We start from the raw sequence: 24535 nt of genomic DNA, 5'->3' as shown, positions 1-24535 counted from the left end.
GGATATGCTAGATGCAAAAGTAGTTTTCAAAAACTGATCCTTACGTTTAATTTGATCTGTGCATGTTATACATCTTAATTTATCTCATGACTTATGAAATGGACAACTAAGCTTTTCTTGTGTTTGTGGGCGGATGTACGTTCACACAATGGCCTAGCATGGTGTCTTTCTGTAGATCTCAATAAATGGTTTATCCTTCAGCATATGATTATTATACAATTAGGAGATGTTTTAGGGTTTAGATAATGATTTCATCTAATTGATGAATCATATATGAGTGCATTGTCTTGTACATACTATAATTCATGTTTTGCTTATGTCACTTAACCAGCCTTGCAAGGGAATACTCCTTTTTGGTCCACCGGGAACAGGGAATTAAGACAATGCTAGCTAAAGCTGTGGCGACAGAAGTTGGTGCAAACTTTATCAACAGATCAATGTCAAGTATTGCATCCAAGGTATTTGATGCGTCTGATGAGTTATGTGCATCTTTAGTTATTGTTTCTGTTTAAATTTATGTTATTTTTGGTGGCAGTGGTTTGGTGAAGGAGAAAAGTATGTTAAAGTTGTTTTCTCCCTTGCAAGTAAAATTTCTCCCAGTATTATATTTGTTGATGAGGTTAGTCTTATGCACCAATAAAAGTGTCTAATTCCTGCATAACTATGTATTTTGCTATTTCTATATTTTTGTATGCTTATTCGTGGCTGCTGACCTTTTTATTGTTTGAGTCATTTACATAGACTGGATAGTCTTCTGTGGACTGCCATACTTTAGGTGTTCCAAACTTTCCCGCATCACTTATTTGAACTTTTTGATAGGTCGACAGTTTGTTGAGTAGGCGAGAAAATCCTGGAGAACATGAAGCCATGCGTAAGATGAAGAATGAGTTTATGGTTAACTGGGATGGTTTGCGAACTAAAGATAAAGAACGCGTTTTGGTACTTGCTGTTACCAATAGACCTTTTGATCTCGATGAGGCAGTCATTAGGAGGCTTCCGCGGAGGTGTATATTTTGGCATTCTTATTGATAATTGTGTACGATTTCTCTGGATGATAAATCCTCTTGCTCTAGTTGCTGATATCCTGGACTCGGTGATAAACAATACCTGCAGGTTAATGGTGAACTTACCGGATGCAGTAAACAGGGAGAAAATCCTCAAGGTGATATTAGGTAAAGAAGACATGGCACTTGATGTTGATTTAGGAGTAATTGCTAGTATGACTGATGGATATTCTGGAAGCGATTTGAAGGTGATCCTTTTAGCCACTCATCTTAATTATCTTGGAACTTGGTTACTTTAATATCTCATCTAATTTACCTTTTTGTTTCAGAATCTCTGCGTGTCAGCTGCTCATTGTCCTATTAGAGAAATTCTGGAAAAGGAAAAGAAGGTCAGTGCATTTAAGTCCATGAATCATGAAAGATCACTTCAAGAACTTGAATGTTTTTGTTATTCTGTTTTTTGGCTATATGCTATATGTTATATGTTTATGAAAATGCAAAAACAATAAGCTGAATAATTAGGCTGGGCTCATTGGCATGCTTACTTACTATTTATTCTTCAATTCCTCTTGGGTTCGTAGAGAATGCTTTTCCATAAGAAACCAAAGAGGGGAAGAGTTCATATAATTCTTTCCTAACTGTGAATCTGTGCTGAAGAATAAATACTATTCAAGCCCTTCTAACAAGACTTGTTCTACTGATATTCCTGCGACATTAGTTTTTTGGGAGAAACTTGATGTTTGGTTCATGGTGTTTATTCTGCACTCTTTCTCTCGAGTTTTTTTTCAAACTGTTTTTTTTTTAATCTTTTTTGCAGGAGAAAAGCCTATCATTAGCAGAGGGTAGACCGTCGCCAGCACCTAGCGTTGGTGCAGATATCCGTCCCCTCAGCGTGGATGACTTGAGATATGCACATGAACAGTTACTCTATACCCATGCTCTTTGTTTACTGTTTTGAGCCTGGTTTTTTAAATTGAATAATTTATTCCATTTGTTCAAATCAATGGGTGGAGAATTCATATGATTTGTGGAAAAAAAATCTTTACACTGTTTTGTCATTGTACCGTTCCTTTGAAACTAACGCTTAACAATGGCAGGTATGCGCAAGTGTATCGTCAGAGTCTGCAAATATGAACGAGCTGCTCCAGTGGAACGATTTGTACGGGCGAAGGTGGTTCCAGAAAGAGGAAGGTACTGAGCTACTTCATGTAGGTATCCATTTGTACAGCCCCCATTTTTTTCGTCCTCTTTTTTTTTTATTTCTTTTCCCCAATGTTAAGCTCAAGAGAAAGCATTGGTTACCATAGACATGGCCTTTCTCCTCTAACCTTCATGTACGGAACTCTGCTATTTTAGTATCAATGTAATGGTAATAATTGCTACTCCCATCTGTGTTGCTTCCATGGTTTTTTGGTGCCACGTATTCCAAAGTTTCCAAATTTCTTTTAGTTTCCCTCGGTACCCATGATCCATGACATTGACATTCATGTCCAGATCAGTTTTTGGTTGAAAATGACAAGAGTTGAAATCAACACATGAAATTTATGGATGGTGCACAATAATCCATAAATGGATTTGATATTTGATGTCGCATGAACAAAATTGAGTTCTACTATGGGTTCTAGTAATGTAACAACTGCAGTAGATAAAGAATCACCAAACGATGCAGTTAGTAGATTTTATGATTTACTTAGAGATGCTGATGATCCACTTTGAAACGGTTGCGAGAGTCACACTATCTTATCTGCAGTTCTTCAACTAATGAATTTGAAGTCTGAGTATAATTTGAGTCAATCATGTTTTGATCGTTTGTGCATGATTGCGAAGAGTATGTTGCCCAAAGATGAGAAATTGCCACAAAATTTTTATCGTGCGAAAGTTATGGTCAACGCTCTAGGTATGGGGTATAAAAAGATAGATGCTTGTCCAAATCACTGCATGTTGTATTTCAAGGATCAGGAAAACAACATATCATGCCCGTCATGTGGGCATCATCGATTCAAGTCAAAGACAAGAGGCAATGGTAGCACGAGATCAAAAGAAGTTTCATACAAGTTGCTTCGCTACTTTTCTATCACTCCTAGATTGCAATGATTGTATATGTCTTCAAGGACAACTAAACACATAAGATGACATGATGTAAACATTATTTTATAGGAGTCATATGAGCAACAGATGGTAGAGCGATATGACGATGAATCTACTCAGCATCCATCATTTGATCCTGCAGCATGGGTGACTGCAGCAGGTGAACCCAAAAAGGGTCATGCGTTCAGGTTTAGGAGTAATATGAACACCTCACCAGTCGTTGCTTCCTTCAGTCATGGCTCAGAGACTTCTTCCGTCAATATCAGCTCCAAGCATCCGAATGATTCTTGGGATGATGTACGCGAGATCGTTAAGGACACAAAGCGTGACTACTTCCATGAAACAATTGTCGACGTTCTCTAGGATGAGTTCAACAGTTTTTTGCAAAACAGGAGAGCTTCGTTTGCAGGTGCCTCACATGTATGAAAGTTTCATGTGATATATTGCATGTTGTTAAATTTCATATAACTTTGATTGCCTTAACTTAGGTGCATTACATATAATTTATTTCAATATATTTTGTTTATCAATACTGACCTTTTATATGATATTTCAGTATAATATTTTTACTGCCTTAGAACGCATATGAGCATGATAGAATCACATATACAGCTTTTTTACTGCCTTTGAACACATATGAGTACGATAGAATCACATATACAATTTTTTTACTGCCTTAGAACACATATGAGCATGGTAAAATCACATATACAGTTTTACGACTGCCTTAAAGCACATATGAGCATGGTAGAATCACATATACAGTTTTTTTGACTGCCTTAGAGCACATATGAGCATGATATAATCACATATACAGTTTTTTGCCTGCCTTAGAACATATATGAGCATGATAGAATCACATATACAGTTTTTTGACTGCCTTATAGCACATATGAGCATGATAGAATCACATATACAGTTTTTTTGACTGCCTTAGAACACATATGATCATGAATAATCACATATATATTTTTTTGCCTGCCTTAGAACACATATGAGCTTGATAGAATCACATATATAGTTTTTTGACTGCTTTAGAGCACATATGAGCATGATAGAATCACATATAAAGTTTTTTTGCCTACCTTAGAACACATATGAGCATGATATAATCACATATACAATTTTTTGTCTGCCTTAGAACACATATGAGCATGACAGAATCACATATACAGTTTTTTGACTGCCTTAGTGCACATATGAGCATGGTAGAATCACATATACGGTTTTTTTGACTGCCTTAGAACACATATGAGCATGATATAATCACATATACAATTTTTTACCTGCCTTAGAACACATATGAGCATGATAGAATAATATATAAAGTTTTTTGTCTGCCTTAGAACACATATGAGCATGATAGAATCACATATAAAGTTTTTTTACTGCCTTAGAACACATATAAGCATGGTAGAATCACATATACAATTTTTTTACTGCCTTAGAGCACATATGAGCATGGTAGAATCACATATAAAGTTTTTTTACTGCCTTTAGAACATATATGAGCATTATTGAATCACATATACAGTTTTTTGCCTACCTTAGAACACATATGACCATGATAGAATCATATATAAAGTTTTTTGCCTGCCTTATAACACATATGAGCATGATAAAATCACATATAAAGTTTTTTTACTGTCTTAGAACATATATGAGCATAATAGAATCAATATAGTGTTTTTTTACTGCCTTAGAGCACATATGAGCATGGTAGAATCATATATAAAGTTGTTTTACTACCTTTAGAACAAATATGAGCATGATTGAATCACATATAAAGTTTTTTAACTGCCTTCGAATACATATGAGCATGATATAATCACATCTACAGTTTTTTGCCTGCCTTAGAACACTAATGAGCATGATAGAATCACATATATAGTTTTTTTACTGCCTTAGAGCACATATATTTGAGTATGATAGAATCATAAAAACCATTTAGTTACTGTCTTTAGAACACATATGGGCATGATTGAATCACATATAAAGTTTTTTTACTGCCTTAGAACACATATGAGCATGGTAGAATCACATATACATTTTTTTGACTGCCTTTGAGCACATATGAGCATGATTGAATCACATATAAGTTTTTTTACAGCCTTAAGAACACATATGAGCATGATAGAATCACATATACTATTTTTTTACTGTCTTAGAACACATATGAGTATGATAGAATCACATATACAGTTTTTTTACTGCCTTAGAACATATATGAGCATGGTAGAATCACATATAGAGTATAACTTATTTCAGTATATTTTGTTTATCAATACTGACATTTCTTTTCTCGTGTAGGTTACTAACGATAATCAGCATAGTGGAGCTGAAGGGACAGATCAAGACAATGAACAAGAGGACACACAAAATCTTGGCGATGATTAGATTCATGTGTTGAATTTGTTCTACCTTTTTTTTGTTTCAAAAATGTAAATGTTGAATTGTAAATAATTAGAACTTGTGAATTTTACAATGGATCGATTAATTGTTTTAGTTTCCTTTTATATGTATTTTGATGTGTACTTTGTTTTTTATTCACAGGAAATATAAATTATTCAGGAAATATAAATTGTATTACGAGAATTTTTTTCTCGATATTTAATTTTCAATTATTTTTTAATTTTTTTTCCTTGTTTACGATGGATTAGTGACGGATATATCCATTGCTAATTACTATCAGCGTTGAATGTAGCAATTGATTAACGGCGACTATAAATCCATCGCAATACCAAAATTGTCATATAGTAACAACGACCTTGCGACGAATGTTGGCATTTGTTATTCTGTCGCAACTTAGCGACAAAACTGGCGATAGATACATTCTGTCGCTACCTAGTGACAGAATGGGCGACAAATATATTATGTCGCTAATTAGCGTCAAAAATTTTGTGATGGAAGCTATCCATCTCTAATCTGACGCTAATCCATCACTAATCTATTTAGCGACGGATTAGCATCGAATTAGCGACGGATTTAGGTCATCGCTAATCCACAGGTTTTTTGTAGTGAAAATACCAGAGCTAACTTCCTAAACTAATTATCCTAACACTATCATTAACTCTGGACTAATGTTAGGAACCTAATAAAACACTAAAAATTAAAATTAGAAAACTATAAAAAATTATGAATGACTATTTTGCCCCCACGCTGAGCGAAACTGTAATTTCTGATAGACAGTCGGAAAATGATTTATAGACACTCTAAACGGAGTCTAATTGGGGCGATTTTTGTTTTGTTGTATTCCTGACAGAATCATGAATTCAGCAAAGCTTACGGATCCTGAATGTCACTCTAGGAGCTTCGGATGTAAGTGTCACAATATTAGACAAAAATACGAAATGAGCCTATCTAGAAATTCAAACTGTGCGATGGACAAGACTATGAAGAAAATAAACCCTAAAATGTTAATTATCAAACTGACACATGCATATACTAATGATTAACCTCAACTATACTGCTAAACAATGAAATCATCCAACATGAAAGGACAATTGCTAAACAAACCTACTATGCATAGCAAGGATCGATAAAAGGGAAACGACGTCTAACAATGCTAAAATGAAAACTAAGCTAATTTCCTAACAACATACAACAAATAAGCAACTTAATACTGAATTAACTCAAGAAATGAAATGGAAAACATTTAAGAACCTACTAATAAAGCAAAATGCAAACAACAATCAATAACCTCAACTATTCTTTACAGAATGCCCCAAATTGGGTAACAAGAAATTGACCTATTGAATTCTAAAACATGCCAAACTAATTGCCTGAATAAAACCCGTTGAAACAGTCCTAATATAATCTAATTTACGTTGCTAACAACTAGGAAATGATTGCAATAGCTATGCTAAGAACCACAAAGCATCCAATTAAATCTAACACACCATATGCACTTCAAATAGCATACAATTATATTCGACTAGGAACAATACATAAACTACCTAAATCATCTAACTATTCAACCAACAAAACTATAAACAAATGCTGAATTAACCTACTGAGTGCAAGTAGAATAACTAAATCTAACTACCAAACAAAAGATCAACACATTAAAACATACTTGAACACACATAGAAATCGGATAAAGTGAAAATAACCCTAACACCATGCGATTTTTAACATTGAACCATTATCTAATCAAACTCAGCAAATACCCAAGTGTATACTAAATTAACTCAGAGAAAGTAATAGAATGTAATAAATACCTACTGTTCAAACAAGCTTCTGACAGAAATTACTATCTAAGCCCTTAACGGTGAAACACCTACACTCGGATGGGCATCTTCCACCAAAGTCTTATCAGCTGAGCAGAACTTACTCAAAACATAACACATCTTCAACAATAAACAATTAATCACAGGATTGAACTTAAACACATCTATGGCTGTAGCAAATAAACTAGTTATAGAAATCTAATTCGCATTAAAACACGAAAATCGGGTAGAATCACTCTACCCGGTTTTAGATGTTCGAATAAATCTCAAGTCAAAACTGCAAATCCAACTAAAGAGAGCACACCTACCAGATTAAAAGTACTGTCTAAATGCTAATATAAAATGTAAAGTAATCTATTTTAAGCACCTAAAACAGAATTTTAAGCAAGGCCTTTCAGCCGGCTAGAACAAGTCCAACCGTTTGAGGCTATAAACATGAAAATGCATTAAATCAAATTCAAAACCATGAACAACTTAAGGCTAAATTCGACTTACGTGCTGGTTCAAGCACTAACACATTAATCTACGACTGACAAACATTCAGAAAAACGTAGAAAACAAAAGAAATAACATCACACGCAATTGGGTTTTACTCTAAAAGAGAGGGAGATGAGAAAGACTTACTGTGGCCCAACGACAGTCCGAGGATTGGAGGGGCACGAAGAGAAGTTGGTTCAAGCGAAGAAAAATGACCTTGCATCTACCATGGGTGTTGTGCTACACGAAGTTGCAGCGTTGACGGGTGCCGAGTTGAGAAATGGGGGAATAGAAGCCGACAAGAGAGGGTCGACATTCCGGACAGTGTGGACGTCACACTAGACCGGACATGCTCCTCCAACTGCTACTATGAGGTGTGGCTTCTCTGTCCATGGCTGCGTTTGGAGGGGATGCTGCATAAGGTACGAGTGTCGAAGGTGCACTACAAGAAAATTGTGGATTAGAGATGGTCTCTATTCATCGCTAATCCGTCGCTAAGTCGTCGCTAAACAGTTTAGCGACGGCTTAGCGACGGATTAGCGATGGATAGAGACCATCGCGAATTTTTTCTCGCTAATTAGCGAAAAAACTTATCTGTCGTTAATTCCGTCGCTAATTTGCGATAGATTAGCGACGGATAATGTCTGTCGCTAAATTTTAAAAAAAATTGATCCATGTCGGACGGTATTTCGGCAGCAATAAGCCAGACTTATACCGCACCCGACAGGCATTGCACAGAACCAGTGCTCTCCAGCGTCGCCGTCCTCCGTGAACCGGCGTCATTGTCCTCCGTGAACCATCCTCCGTGAACCGATGCTCTCCGGCGTCGCCGTCCTCCGTGAACCGGTGTTGTCATCCTCCGTGAACCGGCGTCGCCGTCCTCCGTGAACCGGCCTCCCGCACCGATGCCTCGAGGTTAAAGTGGTTCGAGTCTCCCTCCGACTTCACTCCGGATGAAAGGACGATCGCAGAGGAGAAAGACAACATTCCGTCTTCAATATTGTCGTTCCTTGACAGTCCAGAGGCCGGCCACTTCTTCTCATCCACTACAGCTGCTGGCACCGCCATCTTCGGCTCCAACGAGCTGCCAAAAGCTGAGGTTCCGGCCACCGCTTTTGCATCTGCCTCGTCGCCGTCCTCCGTGAAATGGCATCCTCCGTGAGACAGCATCCTCCGGCGTCGCCGTCCTCCGGCATCGCCATCCTCCAGCGTCCTCCGACGTCGTCATCTTTCGGCGTCGCCGTCCTCCATCGCCGTCATGCTCTCCGACGTCGTCGTCCTCCGAAGAAGGCGGTTTAAATCGAGCGCGGCCGATTTAAATTTTGAACGTAAAGAGAGGGAAAATTTCGCGCTTTGTTAAATCGAAAATTAGCAAGGGATTTAGCGAGGGAATTTTTCCGTCGCTAATTAGCGACGAAAAAATTCCCTCGCTAAATCTTTCGCTAAAATGTTTTTCTTGTATTGAGAATTAGCGATGAAAAAATCATTGTCGTTAATCCGTCGCTAATTAGTGACGGATTAGCGATAAAACAACTTTCATCGCTAATCCATCGCTAATTAGCGACGACTTAGCGATGAAACAACGTTCATCACTAATCTGTCGCTACTTAGCGACGGATTCATGAAGAAAGTTTTCTCTAGCTAATCTGTCGCAAAGTTGCGACGGAAAAAATCCGTCGCAAATTTCCGTCGCTAATTAACATTTTTCTTGTAGTGGTGGAGGCAATTCGAAGTCAATCGATTGGGGAAGGAGCCCGGCTAGGAAGGGCCGGTGGCCGGACGGCGTGGGCTTCACGCCGGCTGGCTGGAACTCGTTTATGTGGCTGCAACCTTCACCTACACAGCAAAGACAAGGATTAGCACACAGAAAAATCGAAGAAGGAAGAGGTGGAAAAACGGTGAGGAAGAAGAAGTATAGAAGAAAGAAGAGGATGCGATAATGGCGATGGTGGAAATGGCTAGCAATGGAGGAAGAACTCCATGGAAGGGACAGTGGTGAAGAGGAGGAGATGGTGGAGAGGAGGAGGGCGAGCTGGGGCAGCACGGTTCCCAAGGCAAGAACACGAATTAGGGTTTGCTAATTTGATTTTAAGGTCAAGAGTCCTCTTTTTTGTATTTTAAAAAAAAGGATTAAAATATTTTTATTTGCTAGGCACCTAGTTTTTGAAGGGGTTTTTAGCAAATTATTTCAAAAAATGGTTTTGGGTCTAAAATGATTTGGATTTGATGTGATTTTCATTGATCCATGGCCTAGATGGGCCAATTGGATCCGTTTTGACCCGTATCACCGTGAGGTCTGACCCATTTCACTAAAAGTACGATATCTCTCTCATTTTAAGTTCGATTTGAACGAAATTCAAACCATAGCTCAATGACATCTAAATGCATCTAAGTGAGAGTTCTAAGCCTATAAATGATGCATTTATGTAATAAAAATATATTATGTTTATGAGTAATTAACGCATCATCAGTACACATCAACAAATAATTAACTTACTATTGCATACACATCAATAATTGAATACTTGATAATGAATTGCAATATATAACTGGTTGTCTTATAAACATGATTCACATACACTCACATATTATAATTTAATCATTAAATACAATATTAGAATTGATTCATTTTAGTTTCTTAATTACACACTACAAAAAAATAGTTGATTAGCGACGGAGTTATATCGTCGCTACTTAGCGACAGATTAACGAGAGAAATGAATCCATCGCTATATTTGTAGAATTTTACGAAACTAGCGACAGATTTTATTCCCTCGCAAAATCCGTCGCTAAGTAGCGACGGATTTTGCGAGAGAATGTTTTGTCGCAATAAATACGACAGTTAGCGACGGAATTGCGACGGCTAAGATTCCGTCGCAACATAGCGACGGCCTAGGCGACGAAATATTTTCTGTCGCCTTTTTTGTTTTTTGAATTACGATGGCTTAGCGACGGAATTAATCCGTCGCTAAGCCGTCGCTATATGTCGCATTACCCCTAATCCCAGCCCTCTTTTTCCTTTCTCCTTTCGCTGCTCCCGCCCGCCGCCCTCTCCCTCCTGCCGCCCTCTTCCTTCCGTCAACCTTCCGCTGCCGCCGTCGCTGCCCGGAGCAACCGCAGGTACGTAAATGGATTGGAGGTCGACCCCCTGCTTTTTCCGGCAGGGGGTCGACTCTGCCAGGCGGTCGACCCCCTGCGTTTTCCGGCAGGGGGTCGACTCTGCCAGGCGGTCGACCCCGGTAGGTGGTCGACCCTCTGCCGTGTCCGGCCGGGGGTCAACCCTGGTAGGGGGTCGACCCCCTGCCGTGTCCGGCCGGGGGGGGGGGGGTCGACCCCCCGCCATGTCCGGCCGGGGGTCGACCCCCCGCCGTGTCCGGCAGGGGGTCAACCCCGGCAGGGGGTCAACCCCTTTTGATGTCCGGCAGGGGGTCAACCCCCTGCCTTGTCCGGCCGGGGTCGACCCCCTTGCCGTCTCCGGCCAGGGGTCAACCCCCTGCCTTGTCCGGCAGGGGGTCAACCCCTTTTGATGTCCGGCCGGGGGTCGACCCCCTGCCGTGTCCGGCCGGGGGTCGACCCCCTGGTTTCTTGCTCTTTTTTTTCTTTTTTCAGAAATTAGGGTTTTTATTTTATTTTTATTGTTTAGTTTTCTTTGATTTTCATTGATTAGGATTTTTTATTTTGATTTTCATTTATTAAGCAATTGAATCAAATTTCTTAAATTAAGGCTATTTGTAGTTAATTTAATTAGGGTTTTTTATTTGATTTTGTTTTATTAGGGCTTTGAATCAAAATTTAAAAATTAGGGCATTTTATAGTTAATTTGATTAGGGTTTTCTTGGATTTGATTAGAGCTTTTATTTTTATTTTCTATGATTAGGGATTTGAATCATAATTTTTTTAATTAAGGATTTTTAGTTAATTTGGTTAGGACTTTAAATCAAAATTTTTTAATTAAGGCTTTTATAGTTAATTTGATTAGGTTTTTTTTATTTATTTAGAGTTTTTATTTTTATTTTCTATAATTAGGGATTTAAATCACATTTTTTTAATTAATACTTTTTAGTTAATTTGATTAAGGATTTTTTTGTATTTGATTTGGGCAGGTTTTTTCCTTGTTTGATTAAGGTTTAAATTGTGGCTTTTTTATTTAATTTTATGGTTTATTTTTCTTATAGTTTATGATGTTTTGGTTTATTTATAATTTATTTTCTTGTATTTTAAGGTTTTATGATTTAATATGGTCGAATAATTTCATGGTGACTTCATTTTAAAACATCATTTTTTTTTGCAGATTTCTCAACAGAACTTGCTTGTGCCCCGCCACCCGTGGTAAGTAAGTGACAAAAACAATGCAAATCGGGTAAATACCCGTGGTGAGTAAGTGATGCAAGCGCATCACATGTTATTTAATTTATTGAATATAACACTTTATTGTTCACACACTCACTTAGTTGTTGATATCTATGACTACTTTGTTGGAGTTCGGAGATCATGCTGAGCATGATTTTAATGTATGAATATGGAAGTGTTCTTATTTTTGGAGTACGGAGTCCATGCTATGCATGGTAGTAGTTAGTGGGATATTGAAGTGTGTTTGCTGCAGGTACATGTTTGATATTTGTTTGATATGAATTATTTCGATGTATTGCAATGTTTGATGTGATTGTATCCATGCTTACATGTAGTTACTTTCAATTTGATTATGTCTTCCATGTGAAATTGTATACTGAAAGCATGCTTCAAATGAATGTATCGTGTCATGAATAGTTTGCACATGAAAATATTAAGTTATCAATGCATGCATCATAATTCTTGTGATTGTATGACATCATATATTGCATGATAAATTTGATATTTTCTTCATCATAGTATTCTGATGGTTCTATTTTAACTGGTTAGGATACTATTCGTAACATCATACGACAGAATGACTGCAAACCGTGAATGGATGTACCGTAGGATAGTAGACAATGAGTTATCGCATGAATATATGGATGGTGTCGACAGTTTTATTGAATTTGCAACGGCAAGTGTCAGTACGGTAGATCCCACAGGTCGGATTAGGTGTCCCTGCAAGATTTGTAAGAATAATCGATTTGTAGAACCTCATGGCGTTAGACATCACCTATACAGGAAGGGTTTTGTGAGTGATTATCAGAACTGGACGTTTCATGGAGAAGAATTTAGAAACGATTTTGATGCACGGGTGAATGTGGTGCACGATAATCCATATACGAATTTGATATTTGATGCTGCAGGAACAGAACTGGGTTCTGCTATGAGTTCTAGTGATGTAAGAACTGTCGTAGATGAAGAATCACCAAACGATGCAGCTAGTAGATTTTATGATTTACTTAGAGATGCTGATGAGCCACTTTGGAACGGTTGTGAGAGTCACACTATCTTGTCTGCAGTTCTTCAACTAATGAATTTGAAGTCCGAGTATAATTTGAGTCAATCATGTTTTGACCGTTTGTGCATGATTGTGAAGAGTATGTTGCCTAAAGATGAGAAATTGCCACAAAATTTCTATCGTGCGAAAGTTATGGTCAACGCTCTAGGTATGGGTTACAAAAAGATTGATGCTTGTCCAAATCACTGCATGTTGTATTTCAAGGGGCAGGAAAACGACATATCATGCCCGTCATGTGGGCATCCTCGGTTCAAGCCAAAGACAAGAGGCAATGGTAGCACGAGATCAAAGGAAGTTTCATACAAGTCGCTCCGCTACTTTCCTATCACTCCTAGATTGCAGCGATTGTATATGTCTTCAAAGACAGCTAAACACATGAGATGGCATGCAAATAAAGTTCGACACGATGAAAACAAGATCACGCATCCTGTTGACGCTGAAGCTTGGAAGCACTTTGATCGTACTCATCAGAACTTCGCAATGGAAGTGCGAAATGTTAGACTCGGTCTATGTACAGATGGATTTAATCCATTTGGGGGTAGATCAACTCCATACTCATGCTGGCCAGTATTTGTAACTCCATACAACCTTCCACCAAGCTTGTGTATGAAACGTCCAAATCTTTTCTTGTCTCTGTTGATCCCTGGTCCGACCTCACCTGGCCAAAATCTTGATGTATATCTAAGGCCATTGATTGATGAATTAAAAGTACTGTGGGATGACGGTGTTACCACGTATGATGCCCACAAAAAACAAAATTTCAACATGAAGGCCGCTGTTCTATGGACAATCAGTGACTTCCCTGCATATGGTATGTTATCTGGTTGGAGCACACATGGGAGGTTGGCTTGTCCGTACTGCATGGAGGATTCCAAAGCTTTTAGATTGAGGCATGGAAGGAAGCCTTGCTGGTTTGATTGCCATCGTCGATTTCTACCCAGCGATCATCCGTTCCGACGTCAAAAGAATGCATTTACAGCAGGCACAACTGAAATGGAAGGTCCATCCTCAAGATTGTCTGGCATAGAGATTTTAAGAAGATTGCGATACTTTCCAGATGTATTAACAGATGCCCGCAGTCCTACACCCTTCCGTGGATTTGGGAAGGAACACAATTGGACGAAAAAATCTATTTTTTGGGAACTACCGTATTGGCCGACCCTATTGATACGACATAATTTGGATGTGATGCATGTAGAGAAAAATGTGTTTGATAATGTGTTCAATACAGTAATGAATATTAAAGGAAAAACGAAGGATAATCCGAAGGCCCGTATGGATTTAAAATTAATTTGTAAAAGACCAGAATTGGAACTCAAAGAGTATAATGGCAAAGTACTGAAACCAAAGGCGAAGTACGTGCTCGGACCTGATCAAATAAAACATGTATGTCAATGGTTGAGACAACTGAGATTTCCAGATGGATATGTCTCTAACATTGCTCGGGCTGTGAAGATTGACGATGGACAGTTATATGGGTTGAAGAGCCATGATTGTCATATCTTTATGCAACGATTGATACCCCTAGCATTCCATGATATGTTAGACAAACCTATATGGGGGGTATTGTCTGAGTTGAGCGGATTTTTCAGAACATTGTGCGCATCGGAGGTCATTGTATCAGATGTAAAGAATCTCGAGGACTCTGTCATCACCACTGTTTGTCTGTTAGAAAAGATATTTACGCCAGCATTTTTCGATGTTATGGAACATTTGATCATACATCTGCCATATGAACTAAGGGTTGGTGGCCCTGTGCAATATCGATGGATGTACCCATTTGAAAGGTATATGTTTTTTTATATTTGTCTCTTTAATGACAGATATTTAAAATTTGAAATGTATATTCTTGTCAGATGCATGTTCGACCTAAAAAAAAAGGTTCGTAATAAAGCAAGAGTAGAAGGCTCTATTTGTGAGGCGTACACTTTAGAAGAGATTTCAAATTTCTCATCTATGTACTTCGAACCTCATATTTCAACACGTTACACATGCCCGCCCCGTAACGATGATGGAGAACAAGTAACTGTAGCTGACAAGCTGTCGATATTTCAACGACTTGGGCATGCATTTGGTAGTTGCCGATCAAGGCTATTGACAGATCGAGAGCAAGATGCAGCACACATCTATATTCTTTTTAATTGTTCAGCGATCGACCCATACATCGAGTAAGTATATGTATATGCAACTCAATTATAAATCCTTTTATGTTCTATATGTGGATACATGGCTCGGTAATATAAGTATTTGTGGTTTGCAGACGATTTGATCTGGAGTTGCAAAGCAAAGTTTCACATCTCACTAATGCAGAAGTACAAAAAGAACGTGAAACTAAGTTTGTGGAGTGGTTAAAACAGTTGGTAAAGAAGCTAACATAAATTTTGTACTTATAAACAACACTAAGTTACTTAATTGATCGTGATCACAATAATTGTTTATGTCTGTGCGTAGGTTCGCCATGGTGATGTTAAAGATCAAGGAATATGTGATTTAGAAAATGGTCCGACCAAAGTTGTGCAATGCTACAACGGGTATATCGTAAATGGTTATCGATTCCATACAAAAGACTACGGTATAAACAAATCAACGATAAATAGTGGCGTGTGTGTCAAGGGTAGCAGCTACGGTGAAAATGAACATGATTACTACGGTGTTATAGAGGAAATAATGGAGTTGACTTACTTAGGCATGAATAACAGGGTTACGGTATTCAAGTGTCATTGGTTTGATCCAACTGCAACAAGACTCGACAAAGCTTCAGGCATTGTGGAGGTGAATCATAAATCCAGGTTTGGAACATATGAACCATTCATATTAGCCTCGCAAGCTCAACAAGTTTATTATACTTCATATCCGAGTATAAAAAAGTCAGATAGAAATGAATGGTGGGCAGTTTGCAAGGTGAAATCCAAACTATACCCCGAGTATGATCAGTTACAAGAAGATGAGTTAGCTGAAGACAGTGATTACTATCAATCAGATGATGTCTGTGACTTCGCTTATGGTCACGATGTTGCGCATGATATGCATGTCATATCTCCATTGGCTGATGAAACATTCATAGAGGAATGTGATCCAAATGATGTACCAAGTGGATGGGCAAACAATGAAGAAGAAGAAGAAGAAGAAGAAGAAGAAGAAGAAGAAGAAGAAGAAGAAAGTCAAACTAGTGACGAGGAAGAATTCTCAAGCTAGTGAAAAAAATCTTATACTACAAACCTCTATTTAAATGCATTGTAATACTTGATGTGAGTTGTATTGCAATACTTGGTGTGAATGATTAAAAATTTTATTTCAATGTATTGTAATACTTGATACGAATGATTCGAATGCATTGTAATTTATCTGAATGTATTATAATTTATGCAATTAACGAATGATTTGAATTAGTGCAATACTTGATGTCAATGATTTGAATTATTTGAATGCATTACAATGCTTGATGTGAATGACTTGAATGCATTGTAATACTTGATGTGAATTATTTGAATGTATTGTATGACATATGTTATTTGTTAGAATATGGTTCGTGGAGGTTATAGTGGTCGCTCATCCAGTAGTAGCCAGGCTCAACCTTCATCTTCACGGGCTCCTGTGATAGGTATATCATATAACTAATTAGATGCTTGACTAGTTCAAATGCACATTCTGAGAACTTGGTGTGTATTTTTTTACAGATGATGTTGCGCCTGTATACGACCCACCTACACCAGTTGATCGCACAAGTCAACAGCCAACACAGGAAACAGGGTCTTCACAGGCTGGCACAAGAAGACTCATTCGAATAGTGTATATCGATAATCGACCGTAAGTATTTTGTTTTCAATTATTGCATATCTTTTAAATATTTTATATTGATATTTACTGTGTAACAATTCATGTGCAGCACGAGGTTTGAGCCACAAGAAGTAGTACGGGAGATTAGGAATTCACTTCTTCAACATCTACCAGGACCAGTTGCTCAATGGAAAGAGTACCCAAAGGAGGTATTAAACAGATTGTGGTCCTCATTCATGGTATACAGTTGTTCCTCATAGTTAATGTGTTTCATATTTAATTTATTTAAGCAATGTCTACTAACTTTCTGAAAATATTTGTAGGCTTCGAATCGCTTTGCAACTACGGTGGAAGAAAATGATGCAAGGAAGGTGTGGCAGAAGGTGGCTGCCAATCGATTTGCAGACATGCTGCACACTATGAAGACTGCAGCAAAAAAAGCATCTGGCGTAGTAGATGATCCATTACTGTGGAAGGGCCATGGTCCTATTACTATCAGGAGAGATTACTGGGATGAAATGTGCGATATGTGGGCGGGAGATGCATTTAAAAATCGCTCTGCGAAGGCTTCACAAAATCGATCGAAGATGCCCGAAGCCCATCTACACACAGGTGGATCTAAGACATTTGGGAGCCACCTAAAGAAAATGGTAACTCATCAATATATAATATTAATTTTATAAGTATAGTTGCAAATTTGTGTACTAAATCTTTTGTCATTTAACTTCGCAGGAAGCAGAAAAAGGAGGCAGTGTACCATATAAGGATGTGTTTGTAGAAACACATAAACGGAAGACCACGGGAGTCTTCGTATCAGAGAAGGCGAGAACGACAACGGTATGTATTAATTCTATTAATAATCATTGCAATATATATGCAAGTCATCATAATGTTATCATTAATTATTAATGAATACTTTAAACATTATTTTGTAGGAGGCATATGAGCAACAAATGGTAGAGCGATATGGTGAAGACGCTACTCAGCATCCATCATTTGATCCTACAGCATGGGTGACTGCAGCAGGTGAACCCAAAAAAGGTCGCGTGTTCGGGTTTGGGAGTAATATGAACACTTCACCAGTTATTGGTTCTTCCAGTTACGGCTCACCAACTTCTTGCGCCGACATAAGCTCCAAGCAGCCGACTATTCTTTCCGGTGATGATGTACGCGAGATCATTAATGAATCACTGAATAACTACTTCCAATACACCGTCGCCCCCTTTCTCCGAAATGAGATCAAGGCCGCTGTTCAGGATAGGGGATCTTCGATTCCAGGTCCCTCTCAGGTATAATCACATATATAGTTTTTTTGACTATCTTAAAGCACATCTGAGCATGGTAGAATCACATATAGAGTTTTTCTAGATGCCTTAGAACACATATGAACATGCTATAATCACATATTCAATTTTTTTACTTCCTTAGCACACATATGAGCATGATAGAATCACATATATATATATTTAACTTTTTGTCTGTCTTAGAGCACATATGAGCATGATAGAATCACATATAAAGTTTTTTTGATTGCATTAGAACACATAAACATGCTATAATCACATATTCAGTTTTTTTACTGCCTAAGAACACATATGAGCATATTATAATCACATATTTTGTTTTTTGACTGCCTTAGCACACATATGAACATGCTATAATAACATATAGAGTTTTTTAACTGCCTTAGAACACATATGAACATGTTATATATCATTTATGATAGAATCACATATAAAATTTTTGGCTTTGCCTGCCTTAGAGCACATATGAGCATGCTATATTCACATATTCAATTTTTTTACTGCCTTAGCACACATACGAGCATGATCGAATCACATATATAGTTTTTTGCTTGCCTTAAAGCACATCTGAGCATGGTAGAATCACATATAGAGTTTTTTTATATGCCTTAGAACACATATGAACATGCTATAATCACATATTCAATTTTTTGACTGCCTTAGCACACATATGAGCATGATAGAATCACATATAGAGTTTTTTTATTGCCTTAGATCACACATGAGCACATGATAGAATCACATATAGTGTGTAATTTATTTCATTATATTTTGTTTATCAATACTGACTGTTCTTTTCTTGTGTAGGCTGCTAGCGATAATCAGGGTAGTGGAGCTGAAGGGACAGATAAAGACAATGAACAAGAAGACGCACAAAATCTTGGCGATGATTAGAGGACTGTGTTGAAGAAGTTCTATTTTTTTTATTTTTCCTAATTGTAATTGTTGAATTGTAAATAATTAAACTTCTTAGTTTTAAGGTGGAACGATTAATTATTATAGATACTTGTTATATGAATTTTTTTGTGTGGTTTGTTTTTTATTTACAGGAAATATAAATTGTACAGGAAATATAAATTGTACAGTTCTCCGTAATTAATTTTTAAATAAATTTTTTTTTATTTTTTTTCGTTTTTGCGACGGATTAGCGACGGATGATTCCGTCGCTATTCATATTAATCTAGCGACGGCTTAGCGACGGAATTAAATCCGTCGCCACGCCGTGGTCGCCGTTTAGTACCGGCGGATTGGCGACGGAATATAGCGCTCGTTATTCCGTCGCAATTAGCGACGGACTTGGCGACGGAATAATTCCGTCGCCAGTTAGCGTCGAAATATTCGCGACGTAAGCATACTGTCGCCGCGTTGTCGCTAATCCGTCGCTAACATGGTTAGCGACGGATTAGCGACGGATTAGCGACGAAAGGTGGTCGTCGGTAATCTACTGCTCTGTTGTAGTGACAACTACACATTAATAAATAACTGATCTATTATTGCATACATATCTACAAATTTAAAAAGTACCAATCCATGAGCACTGGACTTTGTGACCCATTATGATCTCTTTATGGAAGCATGCACTTCCTCCCCCATGGGATAATTGTGTATCTCCCTCTTTTCTACCCTCTTATCACTCTCATACTCTATTGTAATTTGGTTATCCTCCCTCTCCACTCTCAACTCCACCTCAACCTCCTTTATTTGTTGACGATCCTCCTCTGCCCTCTCACGACCCACACTCTCACTCTCCACTTCAGCCTTTGACTCCTCCTTTTGTTGAGGTTTCTTATCTGCCCTCTTACGACCCACACTTTCACTCTCCACCTCAATATTGGCCTCTTTATTTGCTTGAGGCATATCTTCTTTCTTCTCCACCCTCTCCTCTACCTCAACCTTGGCCTCCTCTATTTGTTGAGGTTCCTCCTTTGCCCACTCCATGCTCATGGTGTCTACCCTTTCTCTCTCTATCTCATCATTGCCACTACAAGTGGCTATGTCTGTTGCTTCTTCTGATTGGGCTTGCAGATTAGTAATGATCGGAGAATCAAAAGTCATGGCATTGACTGCTCAATAACATCCCCTTATTTGTATGTTTCATGGATGGTAGAGATGAATGTCGACAGAAATGCATCAACCATTTTTTTTGCAAAAAAAAATCTTACAAAAGCCTCTTTTCTTAGTGCGGTCTGAGGTTTCTTATTTGATTGCATCAATCTCAGCCTCATCTTACTATTGTTGCATTTTTTGTGAATTAAATCAGAAACCCATGCTCTTGACCAAAGAGCAGGTTTCCTGTTTATCCACTTATCAAGCTTTTTTTATACATCATAGCATAAACCATCAACCAATGGGTATTGTTTATGAAAAAACAATATTTAATAGTGAGCAACTTAGAGAGAGCATTTTCAATCTGCCTATTGTTAGCATGTATATGTCCTACATCTTTCTTAGATGAACCGGTAGGTGTTGGTACCTCCATGACACTTTGTTCAATTGTCATCTTTATAGTACAAGATGAACAATTTTCTACATAGCCAAATTTGAGGATAGAGGTAAACAAGCAAGCAAATATTAGACTCACATGAAATTAAATTACATAAAAAAATAGAATAGACTATTGAAATGCAAAAATAACTTGAGAATCTTGTCATTGTTCCCTTGTCATGTTTATAATACAAGATAAACAACCAAATTTGAGGATAGAAACATATCAAATTAAAAAAAAAGCAGGCAAAGGAGACTCACATAAAATTGAATTAAATAAAAAAATAGAATAGGCTACTGAACATGCAAAACTAACTTAGAGAACTGAGTTATTGTTTTACAAAATAATTGATTCATGCCACCGTTTCAAAAAAGAACTCATTCAACTGTTATAAGGAGTAAAACTTGTGCTTGCCAAAAAATCTCATCGTCGATGATGTGTCACCGTATGACGGAGATCAAGAAAGATCAACAACAACTCAGTGAAAAACTTGTTAGAAAAACTTGCGAAGAGAAACAGGTTGAGAACCACAAAACCCTTGCTAAGAAACCCTAATTTTATGCTAAAATGGTCCTCAAATATGAAACAAAACTTTTATACATACAAAGAGTCGCATTAAGTGCATGTGCTAAGGTTCGCAAATGTTACACCTGAGTGTTAAGAGATTCATAGAAAACTTATGAGGATATTTGTGAAACACTTTGAATATGTGAATGCTTGGTGTGTTCGCAATTGAGGTCAAAAGTTTTGCATATACAGAAGATGTTTGTGAGTCATATATGTGAACGTCAGCAAATATATGGTATGATTAAAAGCAAAAAAGAAGTGGATGTAAGGACATTTACGAATCTGAGACTTATGTGAATGTCAACCTTTTGCGAATGTTTGACATTTGTGGAGGTATGTCCAAAATTATGCAAGTTTTTAGTTAAAGACGGTTTGCATGGTATTTGCGCAAAGGTCGTGACATATGCAAATTTGTATGTGAACCTACAAAGCGAGAATCAGAAAACATGTGAAGTTAGAGACATTCACAACATATATTTGCGAATGACAGTCATATGATTGTGAACGTAAGTCCTGACTTTAAGCGAGATTTTAGTTAAAGGAGGTTCACATGACAAATGCACGAATGTCAGGACTGCCACAAATTTATGGAGCTAACCTGCCAAACTAAAAGTTTTAAATTCTAGAAGGTTTGCAACGGGCTTGCGAAACTTAGAAGATCTGCACATTTCATATGTGAATCTCCCGTGTTGTGATTCAAGTCAGCCATTTTTGCAAATACTTTATGCAAGTTTTGTCAAGTCCATGAAATATTTATGTGAACCTCTTTTTTATTGAGATGTTGCTACCTTCAGACATTGTACATATCTATCGCATGAACATCAGCAGGTTCCATCGCGTGTGTGAAAGATAAAAATGTCTAAAAAAAAGTCAAGAATCGTAATTTTGAGCATGGTGAGGATTTCGGCAAATTGTGAGGCATTTCCGAAATTGTGCCATTTTGCAAGGACAGTGCAGTCATTTTTTGAAACATCTTTTCCTTGTTTTAGCCTTGGGGCGAGGGATGCACACCATGGTTATTGAACTCATAACATCCTTCAGCTTGGAGCGCTTTAACTTGAACCCCCCTATCTGTGCTTTGTCTCAATTACCTTTCATTTTATGAAATTTATTACTAAAGTTAAAGAGTTGGGTCGCATAACTTGCTTGTCAGTGCAACTCGGACCCATCAACTTGGATGACCGTGTTAAAGTCGTCCGTACGTAGGGTCTTGACACTGAAATTGAAGCGAACCAACCAAAGGGAGCCCATGTGGTACTGTTTGAAATGTCTACGGATCAATGAGCTGTCAATGGTAAACTTGCAAGTTGACGGCTTTCCTTGATGGCTCCTATTTGGGAGGGACCACTAAAGAAATGTTATTTTGACTAATGGGATGGGTGTGAACATCCACATGAAAGCGTGTTTGGATTCATGGAGTTGGACGGAATCACAATTCAATTACCTTCAAAACTCTTCTATCAAAAACAGGAGAAAAAGGGGATTTTGATGGAACTGGATTTCAATTCAATTCAATCCAATTGCATGAATCCAAACACACCCTTACACTCAAACGACAATGCATACAATAAGATGGCTGTAAACATGGAATTTGCACACTTCTAACACTTACATGGGCTTGTACTAAATCCCATAGCTAGGAGCTTCCCCAGCCACTTACGACCTCCTTGCAGTACTCAAACTAAATGCATGTATGAGGGAGGGTTATGGCAGCTGTGTTTGGATTCAAGGATCTCAGTGGAATTGGAATCCAGATCCGCTTAATCTCTCTTTGTGGCTGGAAGGTGGCCAAAGGATTTCCCTAAATCCAAACACATTCTTACACGGTCTTCTGTGCCATCATTTTATTCAGACCAACTGCTCTTAAGATAAGATTATTGTCCCAAATAATTACCATGGTCAATGGATAAATATCATGTTTGAAAAGCATGGCAGTTAGCAATAATAATATAATACATTATTACAAACACATCCATAGTTCTTACATAAAAAAACGTTGACTTTAGATGAAAAAAAAGAAAGAAAGATGCAGGTCTATAAGAAGGCTCTTATTCTCAAACCGCTTCTCTCTCTCACGGGTTCCTGGTTGCTGTAAGCCTGAACATTTGTGATGTCTTCACCAGAACTTGAGGATGAAGAATCATCTAAAGGAAAGGAGCTACATGGTCCTCGACCAACGCCCCTCAAGGTCCGCAGAGATTCACACAAGTTGAAGAAAGCAAAGCCTCCCGTCATCATCTACTCGGTTTCACCAAAACCAATTCATGTCAATCCAAGTGAGTTCATGCCTTTGGTCCAGAGGCTCACCAGCCCTTCTTCTTCTTCTTCTTCTTCTTCTTCTTCTTCTTCTTCTTCTTCTTCTTCTTCTTCTTCTTTTTCTTCTTCTTCTTCTTCCTTTGATAAGATTGATGGTGCTCCTTCCTTGGCTAGCAATCAAGTGCCATCTCCAGATGGTAAAGTTGTTGAATTGAATGATTGGAAACCGGCATCAGATCATGCAGTAGGATCACCTCTTCCTTCGTCCTTGCCTCCAATCTCTCCAAGCATGTACCTTCCTTCACCATTTTCCAGTTTACCTGTCTCCTTAAATGAACCAAGTTCAAATCTATACACCGACAGTGACAAGGGCTCGTCAGCCTCTTCAAACTATGATACACCGGGTGCTGACTTGCGGTGATGATGGGAATGATCGTGATCTTCAATCAAGGTGACCACTTTCCTTCCGCTACCACTTCAAACCTCATTGAAAATTTCATTGTACTGTCACCAAAATATTTTCAGATTGGGTCATGGATTGAAGTGGGTTCAAAATTCAAGACAACCACAAGCAGAGATAGAGAGGTCTGGATTTGTGGGTCCTTGGTTTTGGTTGTAATTTACCCAGTCCTTGGTTTTTACTTGTACTTGTAATGTCCTTGTTGGGACATCACTAATGATCCATTGGTAATCTTGTTTTCTTGCTAGTTTTGTTTTTATATCGTTGATTATATTTCATTGATTGATCGAATGGATAATCCTAATCTCCTAGAGCAGGAACGGGCCTCCATTTGGACCATGACCAATGCCCGTTTTGTTTCAAGAGTGAGCGCAAGAAAGTGGTTTCGTGCAAAAGCGTCTGCTTAGGGAAGGGTGTGCTAGCGCATTTTCATGCGAAAACTTTTATATATATGGAAAATGTGACATCACTTGGC

At 38.0% G+C, this 24535-nt stretch overlaps 2 protein-coding genes across 2 annotated transcripts; both read left to right on the top strand.

The window, feature by feature from the left end:
* The first annotated feature begins 383 nt into the window (after positions 1 to 383).
* Positions 384 to 1962, top strand: LOC149815316 (uncharacterized). The gene is made up of 6 exons (XM_089990521.1): positions 384 to 458; positions 536 to 619; positions 820 to 1004; positions 1114 to 1252; positions 1334 to 1393; positions 1822 to 1962. Exons 1-6 carry the CDS (start codon positions 384 to 386, stop codon positions 1960 to 1962), a joined length of 684 nt encoding a protein of 227 aa, XP_089846647.1.
* A 16089-nt stretch (positions 1963 to 18051) lies between these two features.
* LOC149815315 (uncharacterized) lies at positions 18052 to 19371 on the top strand. Its single transcript, XM_089990069.1, has 2 exons — positions 18052 to 18277; positions 19100 to 19371. Exons 1-2 carry the CDS (start codon positions 18056 to 18058, stop codon positions 19184 to 19186), a joined length of 309 nt encoding a protein of 102 aa, XP_089846195.1. The 5' UTR covers positions 18052 to 18055; the 3' UTR covers positions 19187 to 19371.
* The last annotated feature ends 5164 nt before the right edge of the window (positions 19372 to 24535 follow it).

The sequence above is a fragment of the Nuphar pumila genome, chromosome 15 (assembly GCF_984573655.1).
Source record: "Nuphar pumila chromosome 15, dmNupPumi1.hap1.1, whole genome shotgun sequence".
Taxonomy (NCBI): Eukaryota; Viridiplantae; Streptophyta; class Magnoliopsida; order Nymphaeales; family Nymphaeaceae; genus Nuphar; species Nuphar pumila.
This window is presented reverse-complemented; position numbering and strand designations above follow the sequence as displayed.